The sequence below is a fragment of the Microcaecilia unicolor genome, chromosome 9 (assembly GCF_901765095.1).
Source record: "Microcaecilia unicolor chromosome 9, aMicUni1.1, whole genome shotgun sequence".
In the NCBI taxonomy this organism is placed as follows: Eukaryota; Metazoa; Chordata; class Amphibia; order Gymnophiona; family Siphonopidae; genus Microcaecilia; species Microcaecilia unicolor.
This window is the reverse complement of record NC_044039.1, coordinates 139,210,563-139,235,216: the sequence shown is the minus strand read 5'-3', so window position 1 is coordinate 139,235,216 and position 24,654 is coordinate 139,210,563. Positions and strand designations below refer to the sequence as shown.

Here is a 24,654-nt window from a genome sequence, read left to right as displayed (position 1 = left end):
CTCAAGGATCTTGGTCCCTCCAGGAAACAAATCTTCAGATCAATCTTCTGGAGCTCCAAGGGATCTGGAACGCTCTTAAAGGCTTTCAGAGATTGGCTGTCCCACCAAATTATTCTAATTCAAACAGACAGGCTGCAATGTATTACACCAACAAGCAGGGGGGCACCAGGTGTCGCCCTCTGTGTCAGGAAGCCATCCAGATGTGGCATTGGGCTCACCAACACAGCATGTTTCTCCAAGCCACTTATCTGGCAGGTTTAAACGACCTGGCCAACAGGCTGAGCAGGATAATGCAACCACACGAGTGGACTCTAAATATGGGCATAGCCTACAAATCTTCCGATCGTGAGGCACACTCTCAGTAGATCTTTTTGCCACTCAGATCAACCACAAGGTCCCTCAATTCTCTTCCAGGCTTCAGGCCTATGACAGATTAGCGTCAGATGCCTTCCTTCTACTTTGGGGGACAGGCCTTCTTTATGCGTATCCTCCGATACCTCTGGTGGGAAAAAACTTTGTTGAAACTCAAGCAAGACTAGGGAACCATGATTCTGATCGCACCGTACTGGCTGCGGCAGATATAGTTCCCTCTTCTTCTGGAATTGTCCTGCGAATAGCCGTGGAGATTGGAGTGTTTTCCGACCCTCATTACACAGAACAAGGGGTCATTTCTACATCTGAGCCTCCAGTCTCTGGCTGTCACGGCCTGGATGTTGAGAGCCTAGACTTTGCTTCCTTGGGTCTTTCGGAGGGTGTCTCCCAAGTCTTGCTTGCTTCCAGGAAAGATTCCACTAAGAGATGTTACTCTTTCAAATGGAGGAGATTTGCCATCTGTTGTGACAGCAAGGCCATAGATCCCCTTTCTTGTCCTATACAAACCCTGCTTGAATACCTTCTACACTTACCAGAGTCTGGTCTCAAGACCAACTCAGTAAGGGTTCACCTTAGTGCAATTAGTTTTTATCATCAGTGTGTAGAAAGTAAGCCCATCTTTGGATAGTCTCTAATTCGCTTCATGAGAGATTTGCTTTTGTCAAAGCCCCCTGTCAAACCTCCACCAGTGTCATGGAATCTCAACATTGAGCTCACCCAGCTGATGAAAGCTCCTTTTGAGCCACTGAATTCCTGCCATCTGAAGTACTTGACCTGGAAGGTTGTTTGGTGGCTGTTACTTCAGCTCGTAGGGTCAGTGAGCTTCAGGCCTTAGTAGTGGGTGCACCTTATACTAAGTTTCATCACAACAGATTAGTCCTCCGCACGCACCCTAAGTTCCTGTTGAAGGTGGTGTCAGAATTCCATCTGAACCAGTCGATTGTCTTACCAACATTCTTTCCCCGACCTCATGCTCATCCTGGCAAAAGCAGCTTGCACACCTTGGACTGCAAGAGAGCATTGGCCTTTTACGTGGAGCAGATGAAGCCCTTCAGACAGTCTGCCCAACTTTTTGTTTCTTTTGATCCCAACAGGATGAGGGGTCGCCATTGGGAAAGGCACTATATCCAGTTAGCTAGCAGATTGCATTCCCTTCGCTTATGCCCAGTCTGGGCTGATTTTGGAGAGTCATGCTCATAATGTTAGAGCCATGGCTAAGTCGGTAGCCCACTTGAGGTCAGCCTCCATCTCACTACTGCCTAGAGCTTCCATCTCATTACTGCCTAGAGCAGAACGCCTGACATGACAGTCGGTTTGGGCAGCCAGTGCTGCAGAATCTGTTTGGGGTCTAGAATCCAACGCCACCCTCCTAGGCCCATTTTATTCTGTTCCAGGCTGCACTCTCAGCTAGTTTGTATATAGTTTCAGGTTAATCTGCATTAAGTCCTCGCTGTTGCAAGGCCCAATTGACCAATTGTTCGTTTTGGGTGAGCCTGGATGCTAGGGATTCCCCACTTGTGATAAGAAGCAAGTCTGATTGTCTTTGGAGAAAGCAAAGATGCTTACCTGTAGCACGTACTCTCCAAGGGCAGCAGGCTTCTTATTCTCACAATCCCGCCCACCTCCCCTTGGATTTGTCCTTTTTTATGTTTTATTTAGGTTTTTTTTTTTTGCTTTTGTATTAAACTGCGTTTGCGCTACGGGCGGGAAGACAGTCGCGCATGCATGCTGGAGCGCTTCTCGCTCTCCAAGAATATCTCGATTTTTCTATGGCATGTTTGCCGAACTGGGCGACGCAGGAGTGGCGTCTACCCCACTTGTGAAAAGAAGCAAGCCTGCTGTCCTCGGAGAATACCTGCTACAGGTAAGTATCTTTGCTGTACCTACTGTGTCTAAATATTTTACTACAGTATATATTTTTCTGTTTCTGGAGGGCTCACAATTATAAAACAAGAGTTAAAGTGGGATTTGTACCTGGGTCCCTTGGTTTAAAGTCCACTACACTAACCACTGGGTTCCTCCTGTGCTCTGAAGGGACATCTCTGTGACCATCCCTGCTGATTTGCCTTTCATATGTAGGACTTATGTTTGTAAAATGACATTTCATGCTGGACATCCTCAGCACACGGACGTCCATCTCACATATTTTTGAACAGGAAATCCTGATGTATTTCCTGTTGGAAACTAAATGTGAGATGAACATCCATATTGGATGTTATATACTGGACATCTGTATTCTGACTTGGATGTCCTTTTGAAAATGCCCCTATTAGACTTACACAGATTTTGCTGCAAAATAATGTAACGCAATTTAAAATTGTCGGTTGTAAAAACAGCTCATTTCAAACTTGAGCCAAGTTAAAGTAGAAACACACATAAGGAACAAATATATCTATCCTTCTAATCTTTTAGTTGATAAGTATTACATAGGCTTAGATTGTACTACCAAAAAAATATTGCCCCAGGCAGTGGCGTAGCCAAGGGTGGGCTTGGGTGGGCTCAGGCCCACCCAGTACCAGCATAGCTATAATGTGGCTGGCAGTGATCCCCAAGCCCCACCAGCCGAAAACTCTCAACAACTGTCCCTCCTGCATACCTTGTAAATAGCAGATCTTCACCTGCAGTGAGCAGTGACTGATGCATACTGCTTACACCAGCCCCATAGTCTTCGCTCTGATGTATTCTTGCCTAGGCGGAAACAGAAAGTTGCATCGGAGGGAAGGGTATGGAGCCAACATCAGCAGTGTGTATTAGTTGCTGCCTGTTGCTGGTGAAAATCTGCTATTTAAAAGGTATGTGGGGGGGGGGGGGGGGGGGGGGGAGAATGTTTGACAGACCATATGGTATGCAGGTGAGAAAAGGAGAGACCACATCATCTGTGGGATGAGGCGGGGTTCTTCTGCCCACCCATCTTGGGCCCAGGCCCACCCAAAATTCGGTGTCTAGCTACGCCCCTGGCCCCAGGTAACAGCACTGGTGAGTTGACAGAGGATTGTGTGGATAAAAAGTTCTTAAAATGGTACAAATGCATGTTATAAATCTTTTTTTTTTTTTTTTTTTAATTTTCCTAGTCTAACTTTGCCATGGGCCGTTTCCCTAGTACCTGTCGAAAATGCTACATGCTGGACTTTGGCCTTGCTCGACAATTTACGAATTCATGTGGAGATGTGAGACCGGTAAGAATTCATATATATCATAGTAAATGACGGCAGATTAAGACCTGTATGGTCCTTCCAGTCTGCCAACAAGATACTCATTTTACATGGTATGTGATACAGGTTTGGCAAATATGTAAATGAGCAAACAGATGTTTTGCATTGTTTCAAATCACATACACTGCTTGCAGTATCTAAAATATAAATTTGGAGAAACACATTTCAGGAAATGAAGTGGAAGATAGTTGGATCTGGCAGTTAAAATTTAATAAATATTAATGCTGAGGTATCACCGTACTCTGGGTTTAAGAAATGTTTTATATTTACATAAACCCACACCTTACACTAATATCCAGATATGTTAAATTTTATAACTAATTTAAATTAATATTTTAGTTCTCAATATTTCAGTGACGCTGTGCCTTTTACTGGCTGTTGAAAAGCAAACGAGACTCTCGTCAATTACACATCATGGCATCACCCTCCCTGCCTGCCATATACTAAAACTTTTCCTGAGCAATGAATATGTTGTAGCAGTCCAGTTTTCAAGTATTTTGAAGTAGCAGAGACAGGTGCCAGTGTTGATAAAACATATATCTAAACCGAATATCCTCTCAGTATCAGCATCAGCGGGTGCATAGTGAATTCATCAATCAAATCTTTATAACAAACAGTGGAAGAGGTCCTCCATCTGGTGTTCCATAAATAGTCATGACCCCCATTTGGTGGTTTTGAGATACTATATTCCATTGCCTGTACCATCTGAAATGATTGTAAAATTGTTGTTTTTTGTGTTTTCATTTGTAGATTACCTGGATAGTTTCCAGCATAAAATAGCTCCTGTTACTGGGCGGGGTCACGTGACCCACGTACCAGCGTCCTCTGACAGCAAAATTACCTGGATAGTTTCCTGCATAAAATAGCTCCTGTTACCAGGCGGGGTCACGTGACCCACGTACCAGCGTCCTCCGACAGCAAAATTACCTGGATAGTTTCCTGCATAAAATAGCTCCTGTTACCAGGTGGGGGTCACGTGACTCACGTACCAGCGTCCTCCGACAGCAAAATTACCTGGATAGTTTCCTGCATAAAATAGCTCCTGTTACCGGGCGGGGTCACATGACCCACGTACCAGCGTCCTCAGACAACAAAATTACCTGGATAGTTTCCTGCATAAAATAGCTCCTGTTACCGGGCGGGGTCACGTCACCCACGTACCAGCATCCTCCAACAGGAAAGCAAGTCCTTTTTGCTATTTAAACCTGGGCACCAGCGGCGCTCTGTCTGTTTGCTTATTAGAAATTTGAAATGATTGTAAAATTGTTGTTTTTTGTGTTTTCATTTGTAGATTACCTGGATAGTTTCCTGCTTAAAATAGCTCCTGTTACCGGGCGGGGTCACGTAACCAACGTAACAGCGTCCTCCAACAGCAAAGCAAGTCCTTTTCACTATTTAAACCTGGACACCAGCGGCGCTCTTGCCGTGGCGGTGCGCGCGTCGGGTGCATGCCAGAAGAGCGCACCTGAGGAGCAGATCCTGCTCCTTAGGTGTGCTCCTTGGGGTGTATGACGAGGGGTTGCAGATGTTTGACACTCTGCTAAATTTTTTTTACCATTGCTACAACTGGCACGTGGGAAACACGATCAACAAACCGAGACGTAAGACAGCCGGTAAGAGAGTTAAAGGGGATAGCATTTACAGGCTGGTTGGCTAGTATTTCCTTTTATATGTTGATATTATATGCTTTCTATGTCACCTCATACAATATTAGATATGTCATCAGAGACCTCAACTATTCCAGTACAATGGGGCTGGCGGCCGAGTCGGAAAACAAATATTACTTGTAGGTCCCATTTTCTAATATCGCTTCCATTGTTTAAGAAGATAGATTTAGAAAATACTTCTTCGTTTTCTTCTTTTTCCTTAGCAATGATAAATTGTCGGTCTGTAAAGTGGAAACATACTTATATTATGGACCTTATACAAACTTATCAGCTTGACTTATTTGCTTTAACAGAAATTTGGCTCCTTCCTGGAGAAGAATCTTATTTATTTCAATGTTTACCATCAGGTTATTCAGTAAGTTATGTCTCTCGAGTGGGTAAACGGGGAGGGGGGTTGGCATATATCTATGCTTCAAATATTAAAGTACAGTAAATATCTGATCATGGTCTTTTTTTATTCAGAACTTCTTTTATTAAAAATAAGTTCAGTAAATTTTACTTTTTATACACTTCTTTTTTTTTATTGTGCTCCATCTGTTACAGCAGAAACTTGGGAAAATATATATCAGTCTATAGCAGAAGCAGTTGTGAAATTCCCAAATCTGATAATAGTGTAAGATTTTACTATTCATTTAGTTGACCAGAAACAAGCACGGACAATGAGATTTTCGAAATTTTTAAAAGATATTGGCTTAACACAATATGTAAATGGACCCACTCAAAAAGCAGGACATAATTTAGATCTAGTTATGACAGATATACCAGATAAGGTGAAATGTGTAAAGAAGGAAATTGTTCCAGTCTCATAGTCAGATAATTTTTTTCTGTATTTTAAATTATCGTTACAAGGATCAGTACAGAGATCTTCTCCATCTTATATCCAGACCAGGAGTCTTCGGAAGATAGATCCTTCTGTCCTACCTCCGTTATCAGGAATTTTTTCATTAAACGTTTTTGATTCATCGATAGAGGAACAGATTACTATATGGAATCAGGTACTCTTGGCAGCTTTTGATAATATCGCTTCTAAAAATACAGTGGTGGAAATAAGTATTTGATCCCTTGCTGATTTTGTAAGTTTGCCCACTGACAAAGACATGAGCAGCCCATAATTGAAGGGTAGGTTATTGGTAACAGTGAGAGATAGCACATCACAAATTAAATCCGGAAAATCACATTGTGGAAAGTATATGAATTTATTTGCATTCTGCAGAGGGAAATAAGTATTTAATCCCTCTGGCAAACAAGACCTAATACTTGGTGGCAAAACCCTTGTTGGCAAGCACAGCGGTCAGACGTCTTCTGTAGTTGATGATGAGGTTTGCACACATGACAGGAGGAATTTTGGTCCACTCCTCTTTGCAGATCATCTCTAAATCATTAAGAGTTCTGGGCTGTCGCTTGGCAACTCGCAGCTTCAGCTCCCTCCATAAGTTTTCAATGGGATTAAGGTCTGGTGACTGGCTAGGCCACTCCATGACCCTAATGTGCTTCTTCCTGAGCCACTCCTTTGTTGCCTTGGCTGTATGTTTTGGGTCATTGTCGTGCTGGAAGACCCAGCCACGACCCATTTTTAAGGCCCTGGCGGAGGGAAGGAGGTTGTCACTCAGAATTGTACGGGTACATGGCCCCATCCATTCTCCCATTGATGCGGTGAAGTAGTCCTGTGCCCTTAGCAGAGAAACACCCCAAAACATACATTTCCACCTCCATGCTTGACAGTGGGGACGGTGTTCTTTGGGTCATAGGCAGCATTCTCTTCCTCCAAACACGGCGAGTGAGTTCATGCCAAAGAGCTCAATTTTTGTCTCATCTGACCACAGCACCTTCTCCCAATCACTCTCGGCATCATCCAGGTGTTCACTGTCAAACTTCAGACGGGCCGTCACATGTGCCTTCCGGAGCAGGGGGACCTTGCGGGCACTGCAGGATTGCAATCCGTTATGTCGTAATGTGTTACCAATGGTTTTCGTGGTGACAGTGGTCCCGCTGCCTTGAGATCATTGACAAGTTCCCCCCTTGTAGTTGTAGGCTGATTTCTAACCTTCCTCATGATCAAGGATACCCCACGAGGTGAGATTTTGCGTGGAGCCCAGATCTTTGTCGAATTGACAGTCATTTTGTACTTCTTCCATTTTCTTACTATGGCACCAACAGTTGTCTCCTTCTCGCCCAGCGTCTTACTGATGGTTTTGTAGCCCATTCAGCCTTGTGCAGGTGTATGATCTTGTCCCTGACATCCTTAGACAGCTCCTTGCTCTTGGCCATTTTGTAGAGGTTAGAGTCTGACTGATTCACTGAGTCTGTGGGACAGGTGTCTTTCATACAGGTGACCATTGCCGACAGCTGTCTGTCATGCAGGTAACGAGTTGATTTGGAGCATCTACCTGGTCTGTAGGGGCCAGATCTCTTACTGGTTGGTGGGGGATCAAATACTTATTTCCCTCTGCAGAATGCAAATAAATTCATATACTTTCCACAATGTGATTTTCCGGATTTAATTTGTGATGTGCTATCTCTCACTGTTACCAATAACCTACCCTTCAATTATGGGCTGCTCATGTCTTTGTCAGTGGGCAAACTTACAAAATCAGCAAGGGATCAAATACTTATTTCCACCACTGTATACTTAAAGACGAAATACTCTCAACCATGGTATCACACAGGACTAAAATTATGTAAACAACAGGTACGCAGAGCAGAAAGATTATGGTGAAAAGGAAAGACAATAGAACAAAAAAATAAATGTAAACAGTGTCAGCAATATTTTATAACACAGTTAAGAATTGCAAAAACATCTTATTTTTCAAAACAAATACAAATGGCTGCAAACGCCTCTAAACAATTGTTCCATGTTATGAATCCGTTAGTAACAAAACCGGGAATAAAAACGGAGATACTATACATAGAATCGGAAACATTAGCTAAATTTTTTATTTCCATATCATCATGCTGATCAATCCATAGACTGGTGGGTTGTGTCCATCTACCAGCAGGTGGAGATAGAGAGCAAACTTTGCCTCCCTATATGTATGTGGTCATGTGCTGCCGGAAACTCCTCAGTATGTTCTCTATCTCAGCAGGTGGTGGTCACACACAGCAGCAGCTCTGGCTAGGCCTCCAAGCCTAATTTTTAGGTTTTGTTGAGTGCCTGGGGTTGAGGGCTCTTCTTGAGCAAGTGCAAACCTGGTGGTGCCAGGTCCCTCCTTTTCTCCCCCCCTCCCGCTGGCTCTTTTTAAAAAAAAAAAAAAAAAAATTTTGAACGTCCTTAAAGGCGTTTATTTCGACGTTTATTTAAACGTTTATTGCAGCTACTCACTGGGACACCAGGTCGTTACAGCTCGGAGCGGAAAGCAGGTAATTTTTACCTTTTTATAGCGGGCAGGGGGTTCCCCGATTGATCTCCACGTGGCCTATGGCGTCGGAGGGCGAGGGCGCAAAGAGTCGCTCCCCGGATTGCTTGGGCGCTTCTAGAGGGGATGCGGGGGTCTTAAAGTCTGATTCGCCCTTGTTGGGTGACAGTTTCGTGACAGATGAGTGTCCCGGTCCTTCCTCCGGTGTGGCGGTTTTTCCCGCCATAAACGCCCATCCCCCGCTGCTCGCCTCCGCCATCTTGGCCGGCCACGCGGCTCGGACGGCTTCTTCTTGGGCCGCCCTTGAGGTGGGAGACATTAATGCCATGAACGCCCTTAATTTGGGCGACGGCACAAAAGCGGCTAAAGTTAAGCGCCGTTCTTCCCGCGCGGCTCCTTCGCGGAGTGTCGCGCCGGACGCCATCTTGGATGCGCAGCATGTCTCTCCCCTGCTCTTGCGAGCGCCGGTTGAGGGTGCGTCTAGGGCTGTAGCCCAGGCTGCGGAAGTGCACAGTCTGGGGGGTTTCTCCCCTGAGTTTGTTTTGCTGCTGCATCAGGCCTTCCTTATGCAAAACGCTGCCCCTGCTCCCTCGTCTGGTAAAGAGGTTGAGGCCCCCGGAGGTAAATGCCCTCGGGTTGATTCCCAGGCCTTGGAGGACTTTGTCTCCTCCGATGTAGATGAGGGCAGCGTATCTGAGTTCTCCCAACGGTCCTTTGCGGATTCCTTGGAGGAGACGGATCCCCGCTCGGATGGAGCGGATGACCCCTCTGCAGCGCGGCTCTTTAGCTCAGAGGATTTGCCCAACCTGTTAGTGCAGGCCATGGGCATTTTGAAGATTTCCTCTCCGGAGGACGTCTCTCCCTCAGCCCCTGTTGGCTCTGCCATTATGCTGGGGACGAAGCGCCCGCCTAGAACCTTCCACGTGCATGATGCCATGCACACCTTAATTTCGGTTCAATGGGATGTCCCGGAAGCGAGCCTTAAAGTGGCTAGGGCTATGTCCCGCCTCTATCCTTTGCCTGAAAGTGAACGTGAGGCCTATCTGTGGCCTACCGTGGATTCTTTAATCACTGCGGTGACTAAGAAAACGGCATTGCCGGTGGAAGGTGGAACGGCCCTAAAGGACGCCCAAGACAGAAGATTGGAGGCGGCCTTAAGGTCGTCCTTTGAGGCGGCTGCTTTAAGTTTGCAGGCCTCAGTTTGCGGCTCCTATGTGACCAGGGCGTGCCTGACTATGGTGCAGCGGGCTTCCCCCTCGGATCATTCCTTGAGGGCTGATTGGCCGGCCCTGGAATCGGGCTTAGCCTATTTGGCAGACTTGCTGTATGATGTCTTGAGGGCCTCAGCTAAAGGCATGGCTCAGACAATCTCTGCGCGGCGGTGGCTTTGGCTGAAGCATTGGTCTGCTGACCACGCCTCTAAATCCCGCCTGGCTAGATTGCCTTTTAAAGGCAAGCTGCTCTTTGGGGTCGAGCTGGACAAAATCGTGACCGATCTCGGCACGTCTAAGGGCAAGAAGTTACCAGAGGTCAGGGCTCGGGCTAGTACTCGCCCTGGTACCTCCAGAGGACGGTTTCAAGAAGCCCGTCGGTACCGCCCGGGCAGGTCGGGCTCCTCTGCCCCCTCTTCTTTCAAGAGGAACTTCTCCCCCAAGCAGCATTCCTTTCGCAGAGACCGCCGTCCCGGAGGTGCTCCCTCCGGTCCTCCCCCAGGGTCTCGTACCCAATGACGGGGCCTTGGTCCACGCCCCAGTGCAGATTGGAGGACGGCTGTCCTCGTTTCTGGGCGAGTGGACCACAATAACTTCAGACGCTTGGGTGCTGGAAGTCATCAGAGACGGCTACAAGCTAGAGTTCTGCCGACCCTTAAGAGACGGGTTTGTACTCTCTCCCTGCAAGTCTCCGGTCAAAGCTGTGGCAGTGCAGCAGACTTTGGACAATCTGATCCGCCTGGGCGCGGTCGTTCCGGTGCCAGTAAATCAGCTTGGCAAGGGACGTTACTCCATTTACTTTGTGGTACCAAAGAAAGGAGGTTCTGTCCGGCCTATCCTCGACCTCAAAGGGGTCAATTGGGCCTTGAAAGTTCGGCACTTTCGCATGGAGATCCTCCGCTCTGTTATAGCGGCAGTGAAGGCAGGGGAGTTCCTGGCATCCTTGGACATCAAGGAAGCGTATTTGCATATTCCCATCTGGCCTCCTCATCAACGCTTTCTGCGTTTTGCAGTCCTGGGCCGACACTTCCAGTTCAGAGCCCTCCCGTTCGGGTTGGCTACTGCTCCGCGGACCTTCTCCAAAGTAATGGTGGTCATCGCGGCCTTCCTGAGAAAGGAAGGAGTCCAAGTCCATCCTTATCTGGACGACTGGTTGATCCGAGCCCCCTCTTATGCAGAGTGCGGCAAAGCTGTGAACCGGGTGGTTGCTCTTTTGAGCTCCCTGGGGTGGATCATCAACTGGGAGAAAAGCCAGCTGCGCCCAACTCAGTCCCTGGAGTATCTGGGAGTTCGATTCGACACCCAAGTGGGTAGAGTGTTCCTGCCAGACAATCGCATTGTCAAGCTTCAGGCTCAGGTGGACCAGTTCCTAGTAGCCTCTCCTCTTCGGGCTTGGGACTATGTGCAGCTGTTGGGCTCTATGACGGCCACGATGGAAGTAGTGCCCTGGGCCAGGGCTCATATGAGACCACTACAACACTCTCTGCTGCAGCGCTGGACTCCGATGTCGGAGGATTATGCTGTGCGCCTTCCCTTGGACCCAGCAGTGCGCAAGGCGCTGAGCTGGTGGACGCAGACAGACAAGTTGTCTGCAGGAATGCCTCTGGTGACCCCGGAGTGGATTGTCGTCATGACGGACGCCTCTTTGTCGGGCTGGGGAGCCCACTGCTTGGGAAGGACAGCGCAGGGGCTCTGGTCTCCTGCAGAGGCAAAGTGGTCTATCAACCTCCTGGAACTCAGAGCCATTCGGTTGGCGCTTTTGGAGTTCATCCCGGTACTGGCGTTGAAGCCTGTACGGGTTCTGTCGGACAATGCCACGGCTGTGGCCTATGTCAACCGCCAGGGAGGTACCAAGAGCGCCCCTCTAGCCAAGGAGGCTATGAGTCTTTGCCAGTGGGCGGAAGCGAACCTGGAACAGCTGTCAGCGTCCCACATTGCCTGAGTTATGAATGTCAAGGCGGACTTTCTCAGTCGCCATACCTTGGAGCCCGGAGAGTGGCAGCTATCGGTTCAGGCGTTCTTGGACATCACGAAGCGCTGGGGCCAGCCGAGCCTAGATCTGATGGCGTCATCGGTCAATTGCCAAGTGCCGCGCTTTTTCAGCAGAGGACGGGACCCTCGATCTCTGGGAGTAGATGCTCTCCTCCAACAGTGGCCAACACAGGAGCTTCTCTATGTGTTCCCGCCCTGGCCCATGTTGGGCAGGGTGCTAGACCGGGTGGCAAAGCATCCGGGCCGGGTAATCCTGGTGGGTCCGGACTGGCCCAGACGTCCCTGGTATGCGGACTTGATCAGGCTCTCAGTGGACGAACCTCTGCGACTGCCAGCGGAGCAGGGCCTGTTGCATCAGGGTCCCGTGGTGATGGAGGATCCCTCCCCCTTTGGTCTTACGGCCTGGCTATTGAGCGGCAGCGTCTGAGGAAGAAGGGCTTCTCAGACAAGGTCATCGCCACTATGCTGAGAGCGAGGAAGCGCTCTACTTCTACTGCTTACGCCAGGGTTTGGCGTACCTTTGCAGCGTGGTGCGAAGCAGGCTCACTTTCTCCATTCACTGCTCCAATCTCTTCAGTGTTGGCGTTCCTGCAAGAAGGTCTGGAGAAAGGCCTGTCGCTCAGTTCCCTTAAAGTCCAGGTAGCGGCTCTGGCTTGCTTCAGGGGCCGCCTGAAGGGTGCTTCCCTGGCTTCGCAGCCAGATGTAGTGCGTTTTCTCAAAGGAGTTAATCACCTGCGCCCTCCTCTGCACTCGGTGGTGCCTGCGTGGAATCTCAATCTGGTACTAAGAGCCTTGCAGAAGCCGCCTTTTGAACCCTTGTCAAGGGCATCTCTGAAAGACCTGACGTTGAAAGCAGTCTTTTTGGTGGCTATCACTTCAGCCAGAAGAGTTTCCGAGCTCCAGGCGCTCTCATGTCAAGAGCCTTTTCTGCGGTTCACTGAGGCAGGAGTGACTATTCGCACAGTGCCTTCCTTCCTGCCCAAGATTGTTTCTCGCTTCCATGTGAATCAGCAGCTCTGTCTCCCTTCCTTTCGTAGGGAGGACTACCCAGAAGAGTACTCTGCTCTCAAATATCTGGATGTGAGACGAGTCATCATCAGATACTTGGAAGTGACCAATGATTTCCGGAAATCGGATCATCTGTTTGTCCTGTTTGCAGGTCCTCGTAAGGGTCTGCAGGCTGCTAAGCCTACCGTGGCAAGATGGGTCAAGGAAGCCATTGCAGCGGCTTATGTGGCCGCGGGGAAGGTGCCGCCTATCCAGCTGAAGGCTCACTCCACTAGAGCTCAGGCGGCCTCGATGGCAGAGGCCGGGTCCGTCTCCTTGGCAGAGATATATGCAAGGCGGCAACTTGGGCATCGACCCATACATTCTCCAAGCATTACCGCTTGACTGTGGCGGCACGGGCGGAGGCCCGGTTTGGAGCTTCAGTGTTGAGGTCAGGGATTTCAATGTCCCGCCCTGGGTGAGTACTGCTTCGGTACATCCCACCAGTCTATGGATTGATCAGCATGATGATATGGAAGGTAAAATTATGTATCATACCTGATAATTTTCTTTCCATTAATCATAGCTGATCAATCCATAGCCCCTCCCAGATATCTGTACTGTTTATATTCTGGTTGAATTTTAGGTTCAAGTTTAGTCTTCAGTTACTTCAGGAGGACTTCGTGTTCAAGTTTTTTCACTTGGATTCTTTAAGAGTTGCGACGAGTTTGTGTTACAGTGAGCTGCTGCATTCCTCTCCCCTCCGTTTTACGGGGCTGGATTGAGACTTAAATTCTGCCGGCACTCCCTCCCGCTTCGTGCGGCTGTAGGGCAGCTTTGTACCCCTCCCGCTTCGGCGGTGGTAGGGTCAGTCAGCTCCTCCCGCGGTTGCGGTTGCAGGATAAGCCAGATCCCCCCGCATCGGCGGGGTGGTGTCCCTCCCCCGTTCCGCGGGGATGAGCTGGACGGATTCCCCTCCCCCACTTGTGTGGGGATGAGCTGGGTTAATTCCCCTCCCCCGTTTCGGCGGTGGTGAGCTGGGCAGAGTGTCCCTTTGTGGGTGTAATTCTCTAAGTGCTGAGTCCTGCGGATGGAGCTTTGATATCGACATACTGAGGAGTTTCCGGCAGCACATGACCACATATAGGGAGGCAAAAGTTTGCTCTCTATCTCCACCTGCTGGTAGATGGACACAACCCACCAGTCTATGGATTGATCAGCTATGATTAATGGAAAGAAAATTATCAGGTATGATACATAATTTTACCTTTAAAAATCGATAAGTTGAGAGCTTCTTTTTTTAAAGAATACAGATAGGGAAGAGGTAGGTTCTCCAGCTTTATCAGGGGTTTGGCACCAATTTGAGATTCCATCTTTAACATCATTGCAAAATATGTCACATCTTTCACCCACTTTTTGTTCATTGGATCCGATACCATCCAGTTGGTTGAAACTTCCCTCTTTAGATTTACAAATTTATTTACATTCAATTATAACTAAAAGTCTTAAAGATGGAGTAGTTCCAAATGCTCTCAAAGAAGCCTTGGTTAAGCCAAGTCTTAAGAAATCTTCACTAGATCCGTATCTTCCGAACAATTATCGTCCAGTTTCAAATCTCCCTTTTTTAGCTAGAATTTTGGAGACGACAGTGCTTACACAGTTGCAATTTTTTTTATTTGTAGCATTTATACCCCGCTCTTTCCCACTCTATAGCAGGTTCAGTGTGGCTTACAATGTATTGGTATAAGGTATCACAGAGATAATACAATGTATGGGTACAAGGCATCACAGAAGCAACATAATGTGTGGGTAAAAGTATCACAGATCATACATAGAGTCAAAAAATGTGCTACAAGACAATCAGGCTTTAGGAAAGGCCATAGTACAGAGACTGTCTTGACCTCTCTTTTAAGTGAAATATATTCTAGATTGGAACAAGGCTACATTGCACTGATTGTTTCGCTTGATCTTTCTGCAGCGTTTGATCTAATAGACCATGATCTATTACTTAGTCGTTTAAAGGAAATTGGTATTTCTGGTACCGTTCTTACTTGGTTTACATCCTTCCTCAGTGATCGTTCCTTTAAAGTTGTTCAAAATCGATCTACTTCAAACTCCCACATTATCACTTGCGGGGTGCCACAAGGATTGGTTTTGTCACCTATATTATTTAATTATATGTCAGTCCACTTTCGTTGCTTATCCTTTCTTTGGGTATCAGCTCTTATTCATATGCTGATGATTTTTTTCTTATTCATTATGTGGCACCACAAAATATTGATTTAACACCTATTCAAAATTGCCTTGATGAAGTAGCTAGTTGGCTTTAAAAAAACAGCAGTTAGTATTAAATCCAGATAAAACAATAACCTCTTGGATAACAGGTCATGGATCAATATTAGCACTAATACCTACTTTATTTGGCAAGCAATTACCTACGGTACCATCGTTTAAATATTTAGGTGTTATCCTTGACTCTTATCTTTTGATGAGCAAATATCAGATGTAATAAAAAAAACTTTATCATTTACGGAGATTATGTTCTATTAGAAACTCGTTGGATAAAGATTCTCTACATATTTATTTATTTATTATTACATTTATACCCCGCGCTTTCCCACTCAGAGCAGGTTCAATGCGGCTTACATAGTAACAGGGATTACAGAGTATTGATGAAGAAAAATAAGTATATCAGAATAAAAAGAAGTGAATAGGTAGAGATGGGCAAAATTGAAGGGAGTAGGAGAGGTATGAGCAAGGGAAGGTGAGCATTGGAGGAGGGTAGAGGAGGCGGAAGGGGATGGGACATGGGTTAAGCATAGGGAAATTAGGTGGGAGAAGTGGTCTAGGTCATTATCATTGTCTCCTGGATATGTGATGTGTAGATGGGTCTATAGGATTAGTCTTGGTCATTTGGGTAGGCTTGCTTGAACAGATGGGTTTTTAGTGATTTCCGGAAGGGTAGATAGTCACTAATTGATTGGATAGGTCTGGGGAGGGCATTCCAGAGTTGGCTGCCTAAGAAGGAGAAGTTGGATCCATAGTAGGTTTTGTACTTGAGATCTTTGCAATTGGGGTAATATAGGTTGAGGTAAGTTTGTGAAGTTAGACATGTTTCTGGTGGGAAGGTCAATCAGACTGAGCATATAATCCGGATAATCTTGTGGATTAATGTATGGACCTTGAAGTTGATTCGTTCTCTGATAGGGAGCCAGTGAAGTTTTTCACGAAGAGGTGTTGCACTTTCAAAACATGATTTGCCAAAAATGAGTCTTGCTGCTGTATTTTGTGCAGTCTGAAGTTTTTTCAGGATATGGGTCTTACAGCCTAACAAGATACTGTTGCAATAGTTGGCGTGAGTAAGTACTGTGGATTGCACCAAGTTCCGGAATGTTTTCAGGGGGAGATATGGTTTTACGCGTTTCAGTATCCACATCATGTTGAACATTTTCTTTTTAGTGGATTTTGCGTGATTTTCGAGCGAGAGATGGTTATCTAATGTCACTCCAAGGATTTTTAAGTTATCAGATATGGGGATTGTGGTTCCGGAGATGTTAAAATTAGTAGGAAGGAGTGCAGAGTGTTGGGATGAGAGGATTAGGCATTGCGTTTTCTCTTTGTTCATTTTCATCATAAAGGCATTGGCCCAAGATGTTAAGATGTTCATGCCCAAGGATATTTTGTCGGAGATTTCAGTTAGATTAGATTTGAAGGGAATGAATATGGTGACGTCGTCAGCGTAAATGAAAGGGTTGAGACCATGTCTCAATAGAGCTTTGGCTAGGGGGATCATCATAAGGTTGAAGAGGATCGGGGATAGAGGGGATCCTTGAGGTACACTGCAGTTTGGTGACCAGGGAGATGAGATAGTTGAGGTTGATTTTACTTGGTAAGATCTTGAGGTGATGAAGCCTTTTATCCAATTAATATCTCTGCCAATCCCAAGTTTATCCAGTAGTTTGGTTAGAATATTGTGATTTACCATATCAAATGCACTGGATAAATCGAATTTTAGAAGGAAGATGTTGTTTCCAAATGAGATTTCCTGTTTGAATTTGGATATTAGAGTGAGTAGGACTGTTTCTGTACTGTGGGCTGGACAAAAACCCGATTGTGATTCATGGAGAATGGAGAATTTTTGTATAAAGTCGTTGAGTTGAGAGGTCACCTTGTTTTCCATCAGTTTAATTAGCAAAGGGATGGAGGTGACATCACTCGCTGGTTTCTTGGGCTTTTTAGGTATTGGTGTAAGTAGTATATTACCATGTTCAGTAGGGAATGAACCTTGCTGTAGCAGGAAGTTTAGGTGGGAGGTAAGATCTGTAATAAAGCGTTCTGGTGCATCTTATTTGGGACATGGGTCAAGATGGCAGTGAGATTTGGAGAGCTTGGTGATTGCCATAGAAACTTCTTTAGTGGTGAGGAGGGTGAAATTTGTCCATGAGGTGTCAGCTGAAATTTCGTCTATGTAGGGGTCCAGTTCGTCAAGAAAGGTAGCAATATTAGCACAGTTGGGGAATTGTGCTGCAAAGATTGGTAATTTTGTCATTGAAGTATTTGGCGAGCTGGTTAGCAGATAGGTAGTTTGAGGGTGAGGATGTGATTGGGTTTGTGTTAAGATTCTCTATGAGTTGATATTGTTTTTTTATGTCTGTGCCGCTGGTTGTAATTGTTTTTGTGTAGTAGGTTCTTTTTGCTCGCTTAATGGCATTTTTGTAATTCCTGTGTGATTGCTTCCATGTGTTGTAGGTGAAGTTAATTTTTGATTTACTCCATATTTTTTCTAGTTTCCTGGTTTGTGATTTTAGATTTTTTAGTAGATCGTTAAACCATGGTGATGGGTTACACCTACGTAGAATTTTAGTGCGTAGTGGGGCTATTTCGTCCAATATAAGTCCAAAATATGTTATCGTATGCTTATATTATTTCACGTCTAGATTACTGTAATGTTATTTATGCAGGCATCACGAAGGCAAATCTAAGACGTCTACAACTGATACAAAATACCGCAGCACGTGTTATTTGTCGAGCATCAAAATATGGCAGAATTACACCACTTTTATACCAGCTTCACTGGCTTCCAATTGAAGCCAGAATAAAATTTAAGATCTACATCTAGACATACAAAGCGTTAAATTTATCAATCCCATCATATTTAGCTAATCTTACTATACCATATGCACCGATAAGCACTCTTAGATCGCTTACAGATAACAGGTTAGTAATTCCATTATCAATAAGGGCTAGATGTGAATCTACACGACTTTTTTTCTATCGCCCTCACTTTGGAACGGTCTCCCAAAATTATTAAGATTAGAGGATACATATACCCGTTTTCATAAAACCCTAAAAACATATCTTTTTCAAAATACATTTGATAATAATGCAGGATAAAGAAAAGATTTAAAAAAAGAGATGCTAATTTATAGCTTGAATTATTATAAATTTTTAGGTTTGGTGTAATTGTTATTATTATTTGTTATTAACTTTTGTATGGTTGGTTTGCTGTGCTTTCCTATCAATTACTGGATTTCCTAGATGTTGTTTTGTGTGTTTTTAAATGGTTTTTTTAAACATGTAAACCATTCTGTTTTGCCAAAGCAATAAGTAACAGTATAGTAAATAAATAAACGATAATCTATCAACTAGGTCTGCAGACATTCTCCATGAGGGTACGTCAACAGTGATACAATCAAAGTTGTAGTCCCTGGAAGCGAACCACTGAAGAAAACAGTTGTATTTAATTTTAAAAAGAAAGGCTGTGATATAATGTGAAAATTAGAAAAATTAAAACCCTAAAATTAGGTTTCAGGGTCAGAAGTTTGTTTGAGGCACAGGCATTAATTAAAAATTCATTTTGTAGGCCTAGATAAAACACATTCCATGTGTTTAAAAAGACTGAAAAAAGAACAGACTTCTTCTAGCATGGTTTGTGATGAGATGAAAGAGGCTGCGACAGCCAAAAGGGTATCTTTGAGAAAATGTAAAGCAAATGCTAATAGGTACTGACAAGTTATTACAGTACACTAATAAAGCAGGCTAAGAAAAACTTCTTTTAAAGGAAGCTTGCCATAGAGGTGAGAACTAAGACTAAACATTTTTCGCATACGTTTAAAACAAAATAAAAATCCATCACTGTGTCTGTTGAACTGCTAGATAATCAAGGGATAAAAGGAATTCTCAGGGAGGAAAAAGTGTTAGTTGAAAAACTGAATTCTTTGAGGAAGAAGATATTGGTTATATCCAGAGCACAAACCTTCTTTGGTGATGATTCAGAGCAGTTAAAGGTAATCACTGTAAATCTAGATGATGTAGCAGAGCAAACTTACAAATTTGTCAATTGTCCTAGAGTATTGAAAGAGCTCATAGAACAAGTTGGTCATCTTATTTATTCCCTGTGTTTTTCTATTCTAGCCACGAGCTGTAGCAGGGTTTCGGGGGACAGTGAGGTACGCATCTGTCAATGCTCATAGAAATCGGGTGAGTATCTTGCTATTGAATTGTAGTCTGAATATTTTCATTATTAACCAGTACTGATAAGTTTTAGTTTGGCATGCATGTACTTTAATTGCCTCCTTCTGTACTACTTTTTCACTATTCTACTTTCATTAACTTAAACCATTTGGAAATGTTATTACTAGAACATGTAGTCAGAGCTAAACATTTCTTAGTATTCTCAACAGACCAGTCCAGAACTTGTGGGTTCTGTCCATCAACAAGCAAGCGAAGGTAGAGAACAAAATTGTGCTGTGTAAGAATGGGCACCCAAAAACATTTCGTATTTGTGGTACTTTCTTTTTCATTTTTCGTTAAGTGTCTTCAAGAGTATGCACTATGTGCATATAGAGAACGCTCGCCTTAAAGAGTGTGCACTATTTACACATAGTGTATGCTATTTACATAGAGTGCACACTATGTGCGAAGAATGTTCACTATATGTTCATAGTGTCATTCTCGACAGCAAATGACATTTATTTCAAATGAGTGCCCATTCCTGTTGCTTCGCCCTATGCAGCTCTCTTAAGTTTGCTTTTGAGCCAGTACTCTCTCGGTTCAGCTGCAGAGAGAATTATTTTGGTATAGCCCTCTTGGCTAGGAGGTACACAGCTGGTGGAGGTGGGTCCCTCCCCCACCCCCCACTCCTCTCTTCTTCAGAGAGAGACTATTTCAGCATTTGGCTGCTGCAGCTTGTCAATGAGTGTTTCTCGCTCTCAGCACTTCAGTAATAAAGCCATATTCAAGAGTGATGCTCTTGCTGGGAGTGGTGGGGCAGAGGCTTTTACCTTTGTGGTGAGTACAAGCGCCCTTGTGTCAGCTGTTTTCATTGGGCTTCAGCCTGCTCTTTGATGCTGAGGCTACAACTGCATTTTTTTTTCTTGTCAGTCCCTTCCTTATGACCAGTGCCAATGGAATCCATTAAGCACTTCTCACAATACATTGCTAGATGGGCAGCATCAGGTCAGTGATCATCTTGTCTTTTATCAACTGGAGTCCCGGGCCACACTCTAAATTGGACTCTGCACTAGAAGTGATAAAATTGCTGGCCTTGTGGGTTGCCTTAGCTCCCTCAGAAAGTACAGAAACAGTGAACATTTGCCTTCCCAGACTCCTCATCCCAATGTTGATGCTGCCCTTTTCTCTACTCAAGTTACTTAAGGGGTCTTTTATTAAAGCTTAATTCGAGTTATCTGCAGCAGGGTCCATGGGAATAAAATGGGCTCTGCTGCAGATAAATTGAGCTAAGCTTTAGTAAAAGACCTCCTTAGTTTGCCTCACATATGCTGCTTTTGAATTCTTTTGAAGGAACTCTGCCAGCTAGAGAGGAATCAGTCTTCTGCTCCTTTTTCTCCAGATTTTGTATTTCTGCTCCACCAGGAGCCTAGAGCACCAGGCTTGACATCCAGGGGTGCTGGTTCAAATCCCACTGCTGCTTCCCACTGCTGCTTCTTGTGATCTTGGGCAAGTTTCTTAACCCTCTATTGCTTCAGGTATAAAAACTAGATTGTGAACCTTCCAGGGACAGGAAAAATACCTGGTATACCTGAATTTAACACACCTTGAGTTACTACTAAAAAAGATGTGAGCAAAATCCAAATAAAATAAATATTAGAGCACAGACTCCTTGGAAAATTCCTTCTTATTCTGAGTAGCTTCAGCAGGATCTGGCTTCTAAAAAAAAAATATTAAATCAGCCACAGGATTGGGATACAGAATCCTTGATGTTGATGGGGCAATCTGAGGCTGCACATTCTCTGGTTTCTAGATCTTCTTGTCTGAATGATTGTTTGGAAGATGGAGACATTCTGGTGGATTAAGGATCCCATAGTAATGAGACTTTTTTGCAAGGGGTGAACTTCCTGAACTGATTACAGAAGCCTTAGGAGGACTCGTTATTTCTTCTCCTTCAGATCAGCAGCTGACTTTTGTAGGTGATCATATTATAGCAGGGACTAAGAATCTTCCTATAGTTGTCTCCATGCGTCTAGCTATGCAGAATTTCATTACAGCACAGCGAGACTCCCCAGATGCTGGACTTGTGGCTCACTCTGTATCCAAGCTTTATCTCCTAATGTCAGCCTGAAGTTGATGCCTTTAGTATTTGCTGTGACAAAGAAGACAAACCATCTCGAAAGGAGGCAGCACAGCACAAGGAAATTTAGGACTTCAGATTAGTCTTCCTTAAAGCATTCCTTTGAAGTAACTTCTTTAGGAATCCAGGCATTAGTCTGGTCTTCCTACATTGCCAGAGCTGGTCTCTGCTGGATCCAGCAGTCCAGTTCTAAATTTGTATAGCCTGTGCCTCCTGAGGTTTTGCCATTATTCTTCATATATCTATATGTGACAGGACGAAGATACCTAGATGAGAAGTTCAGATCATACACTGATAGCAGTTTAAATTAGAGGATGGTAATGGCTGATATGGGCGCCAACTTTTCACAATGACCCCTCTCTGGACACAATAAAAGAGTTTGCTCAATATTGGAGGTGTTCAAGCACCCACAGCACCCATAGATCCAGCTTGTGACAAGCATATGAAATTAGTGAAGAACAAAAGTGAAGGTTTCACAAGGTTTCCTTTGTATAATGCAGTAGACAGTAGTAGCAATATGCAGAATGTGGACAGGTCAAGGAGAAAGGCTTGAATGCTATATAAATATAAATACTTTTATTTTTATTTAACAATTTGTACTTCAAATGCTCATAATCTATATCAGAAAGAACCTTTTCAGCTACAGTGTGATTTTAGTGTGTTAAATTCACACATCCTCAACCTACTTCTTTACTCCCGTTCCTTGTTCAAACTTCTTCTTGGTTTGGCTGACATTGCTATAGTAGGCCCTTCCTTCTGCTGACCCATACAAGGCTGAGTTATAGCATCCTGTTGGCCTGCATGGGTTATGTTACTGCAGTCTCCTTTTTGGCATCTAAGGTTGCAACTACAAATAAAGATTTTGTGAACCTATCCATGGGTGCAGTCCACAGCATAGGAACAGCTGATCTGGAAATTCTGAATATGTAAGACTAAGTAGCGAAGAATAAATTATGTGGTTATGCAAAATATGATTCAGGAAGTTCCAGGACATGGCCAGAATGGGATGTAAATGTTCAGAAATGATGTGGAAGGCAAAATAAGGGAAAAGGTAATCCTTTATTTTAAAAAGATTGTATCAAAGCAACTAAAATATGTGGAGTATTGGGAGGAAGGGGAAATCATATAGGGAATAGGGCAGGGGGTGGCACTTTTATATCTCTATTGATATGGCGTATGAACCATTAAAACAGGAAGTTGTTGAAGACTTCCAAAGGTAGAAATAAAATAAGAGCTATTGTTGAAAGATTTTTAAATATGTGGATTAGATACAGGCCCATGGCCCCACCTATATTTTGGTCAAACAGCATCAGCAGCAAGAAAGGTTTGGGGTGGGGCAGGGGATTGGTTTGTTTGGCCCCTCCAACCAAGGTGTTTCACCTGCACTGGGATTAGAGTGGAATTGGTTAACAGTAGAAAGATCAAATCATAATGGATCCCACAAAAGAAGGGGCGTGTTAAAAAGAATTTCAGCAGGATTTAAAAAAATTCTCAGAGTACTTTGAGAGGTGATTACCTTTCCTATTTAAATTTGGTTAGGTAAATTTATGTATTAGTAATATTTTTTGCTAATTGGTTTAATATTTTATTTTTAATAAGAAATTACTGTATTAGTAAGATATATTTTTTGATGTATGAATCACTTTGAAAAGTGTAAGCCACCTCAAACCCTTATAAGGGAGTAGGTTAGAAATGCCCAAACTAAGCTAAAATAAAGAATTCTATGAACATAGTCCACTACTACATGGGGGGAAAGCACAGTAACAGCTGTAATATGAGGTGAATTAGTGTGAACCTGGTAAAGTACATTTAGGGTTTTCATTTTGAAATGACTTCCTCATGCTCTGTATCCCCAAGATTCCTTTCCTTCCTCCTATTATCTAAATCCCCCTCATCTTTTCTAGCATTGAAGACTAAGATGCCTTTCCCCCCCAAAAAGACAAAATAAACTGGACACACAAACCATGTTAAGTTATTTTTATCAAGGAAAATAGAAAATTAGAATCCAGTGAATAGGCTACTCTTCTATGCTCATTCATAAGTAAAGACATATTAATGGGTTAAGAAAATGGGAAATACTCCGTTTTAGAGAAAACAGCAAAAACATTCCCCTTTAAAAAGTGTTAGCATTCAGAAGTACATATTTGTTCTAACCTTCTTTTTATTTGAAAATATTATCAATTGTAGTTTTAAATCTGTGCTTATGTAAAACTTGCTGTCTTATGATTCATGAGACTATGGTTAGTTTGAAAATGGTGTGTTTTTGAAAAGCTGTAGCTATAAGTTTGAAGGGCATAGATTCTACTGTGAATAAAAAGTTCTAGGTAACAAACCATACAATTGATGGTAAGAATGTGTGGATGATTGCACCTTAAAAACAGAAACAGGGGACGCTTTGTTGTTGATGGAATTACGGGATGTCTCCTTGAGGTTCAAAAGACGAAAAGAGTTATATCTTGTCTGGAAAAGTTACATACATGCCCTCGCACCTCATGCTGGTAGTTTTATTGTCAATCAGCTGGGGGACCCCCACATTCCTACATGACATACTATGTAACAGTAGATGGTGACATTAAATCCCTGTGTTCATGAAAAAAGTTCCTTTTGGGGGAAAGGGAGGGGGGAGGGATATAGAAAGAGACTGGAAAGGGGAATAGGGGAGTGCGGATGGGGAGGGGGGAGGAGGGGATTCCAAAGCCACTCTTGAAGCATAACAAATACTGTTGATAATGATAAAGGTTGAAAATTGTTGTTATAATATGTTTGGACTAAGTTGATGAAGCCTGTGATAAATCCTTCCCTATTCCAGTGCATAACAAAGGATGGGTAGGGATGGGGGGGGGTCACTTTGTTTAACGAAAAAATTTTGATGACGTCTTTTACTAATGAGATATTACATACCAGTTAGGATGTTTGAATGTACATATTACTTATATTGTTGGATATCTGTAAATGGATTTGTCATCAATAAAAATTGTTGAAACATAAAAAAAACAAACAGGGGAAGACAAGATGGTACCCTAGAGAGCAGATGTGTGCACAGATTTCTCTGTTTTCCAACTAATATACCTAAAAAGAGACCAAGGAAGCCTGTTCCTTCTACATTACAAAAGATGACAAATACTCCCTCTTTTAATCGACAGAAAATAAATGAATTTGCTGTGTACTTACCAACTAATGGAGTAGTCCCGCTAGAGGTGAAAGAAGGTCTAGTGGAATGCTCTTCACCTCTGGGAAGTAGCATTTCGCTAACCGCTGAGGGGAGAGTGT

General features: G+C 44.0%; 1 protein-coding gene across 1 annotated transcript in view; it reads left to right on the top strand.

Moving 5' to 3' along the window:
• Positions 1 to 24,654, top strand: part of TTBK2 (tau tubulin kinase 2) — a 237,559-nt gene that overhangs the window by 100,448 nt on the left and 112,457 nt on the right. The window contains 2 exon segments of the mRNA XM_030214295.1: positions 3,444 to 3,548; positions 19,209 to 19,274. Coding sequence (XP_030070155.1) covers positions 3,444 to 3,548; positions 19,209 to 19,274 — 171 coding nt within the window.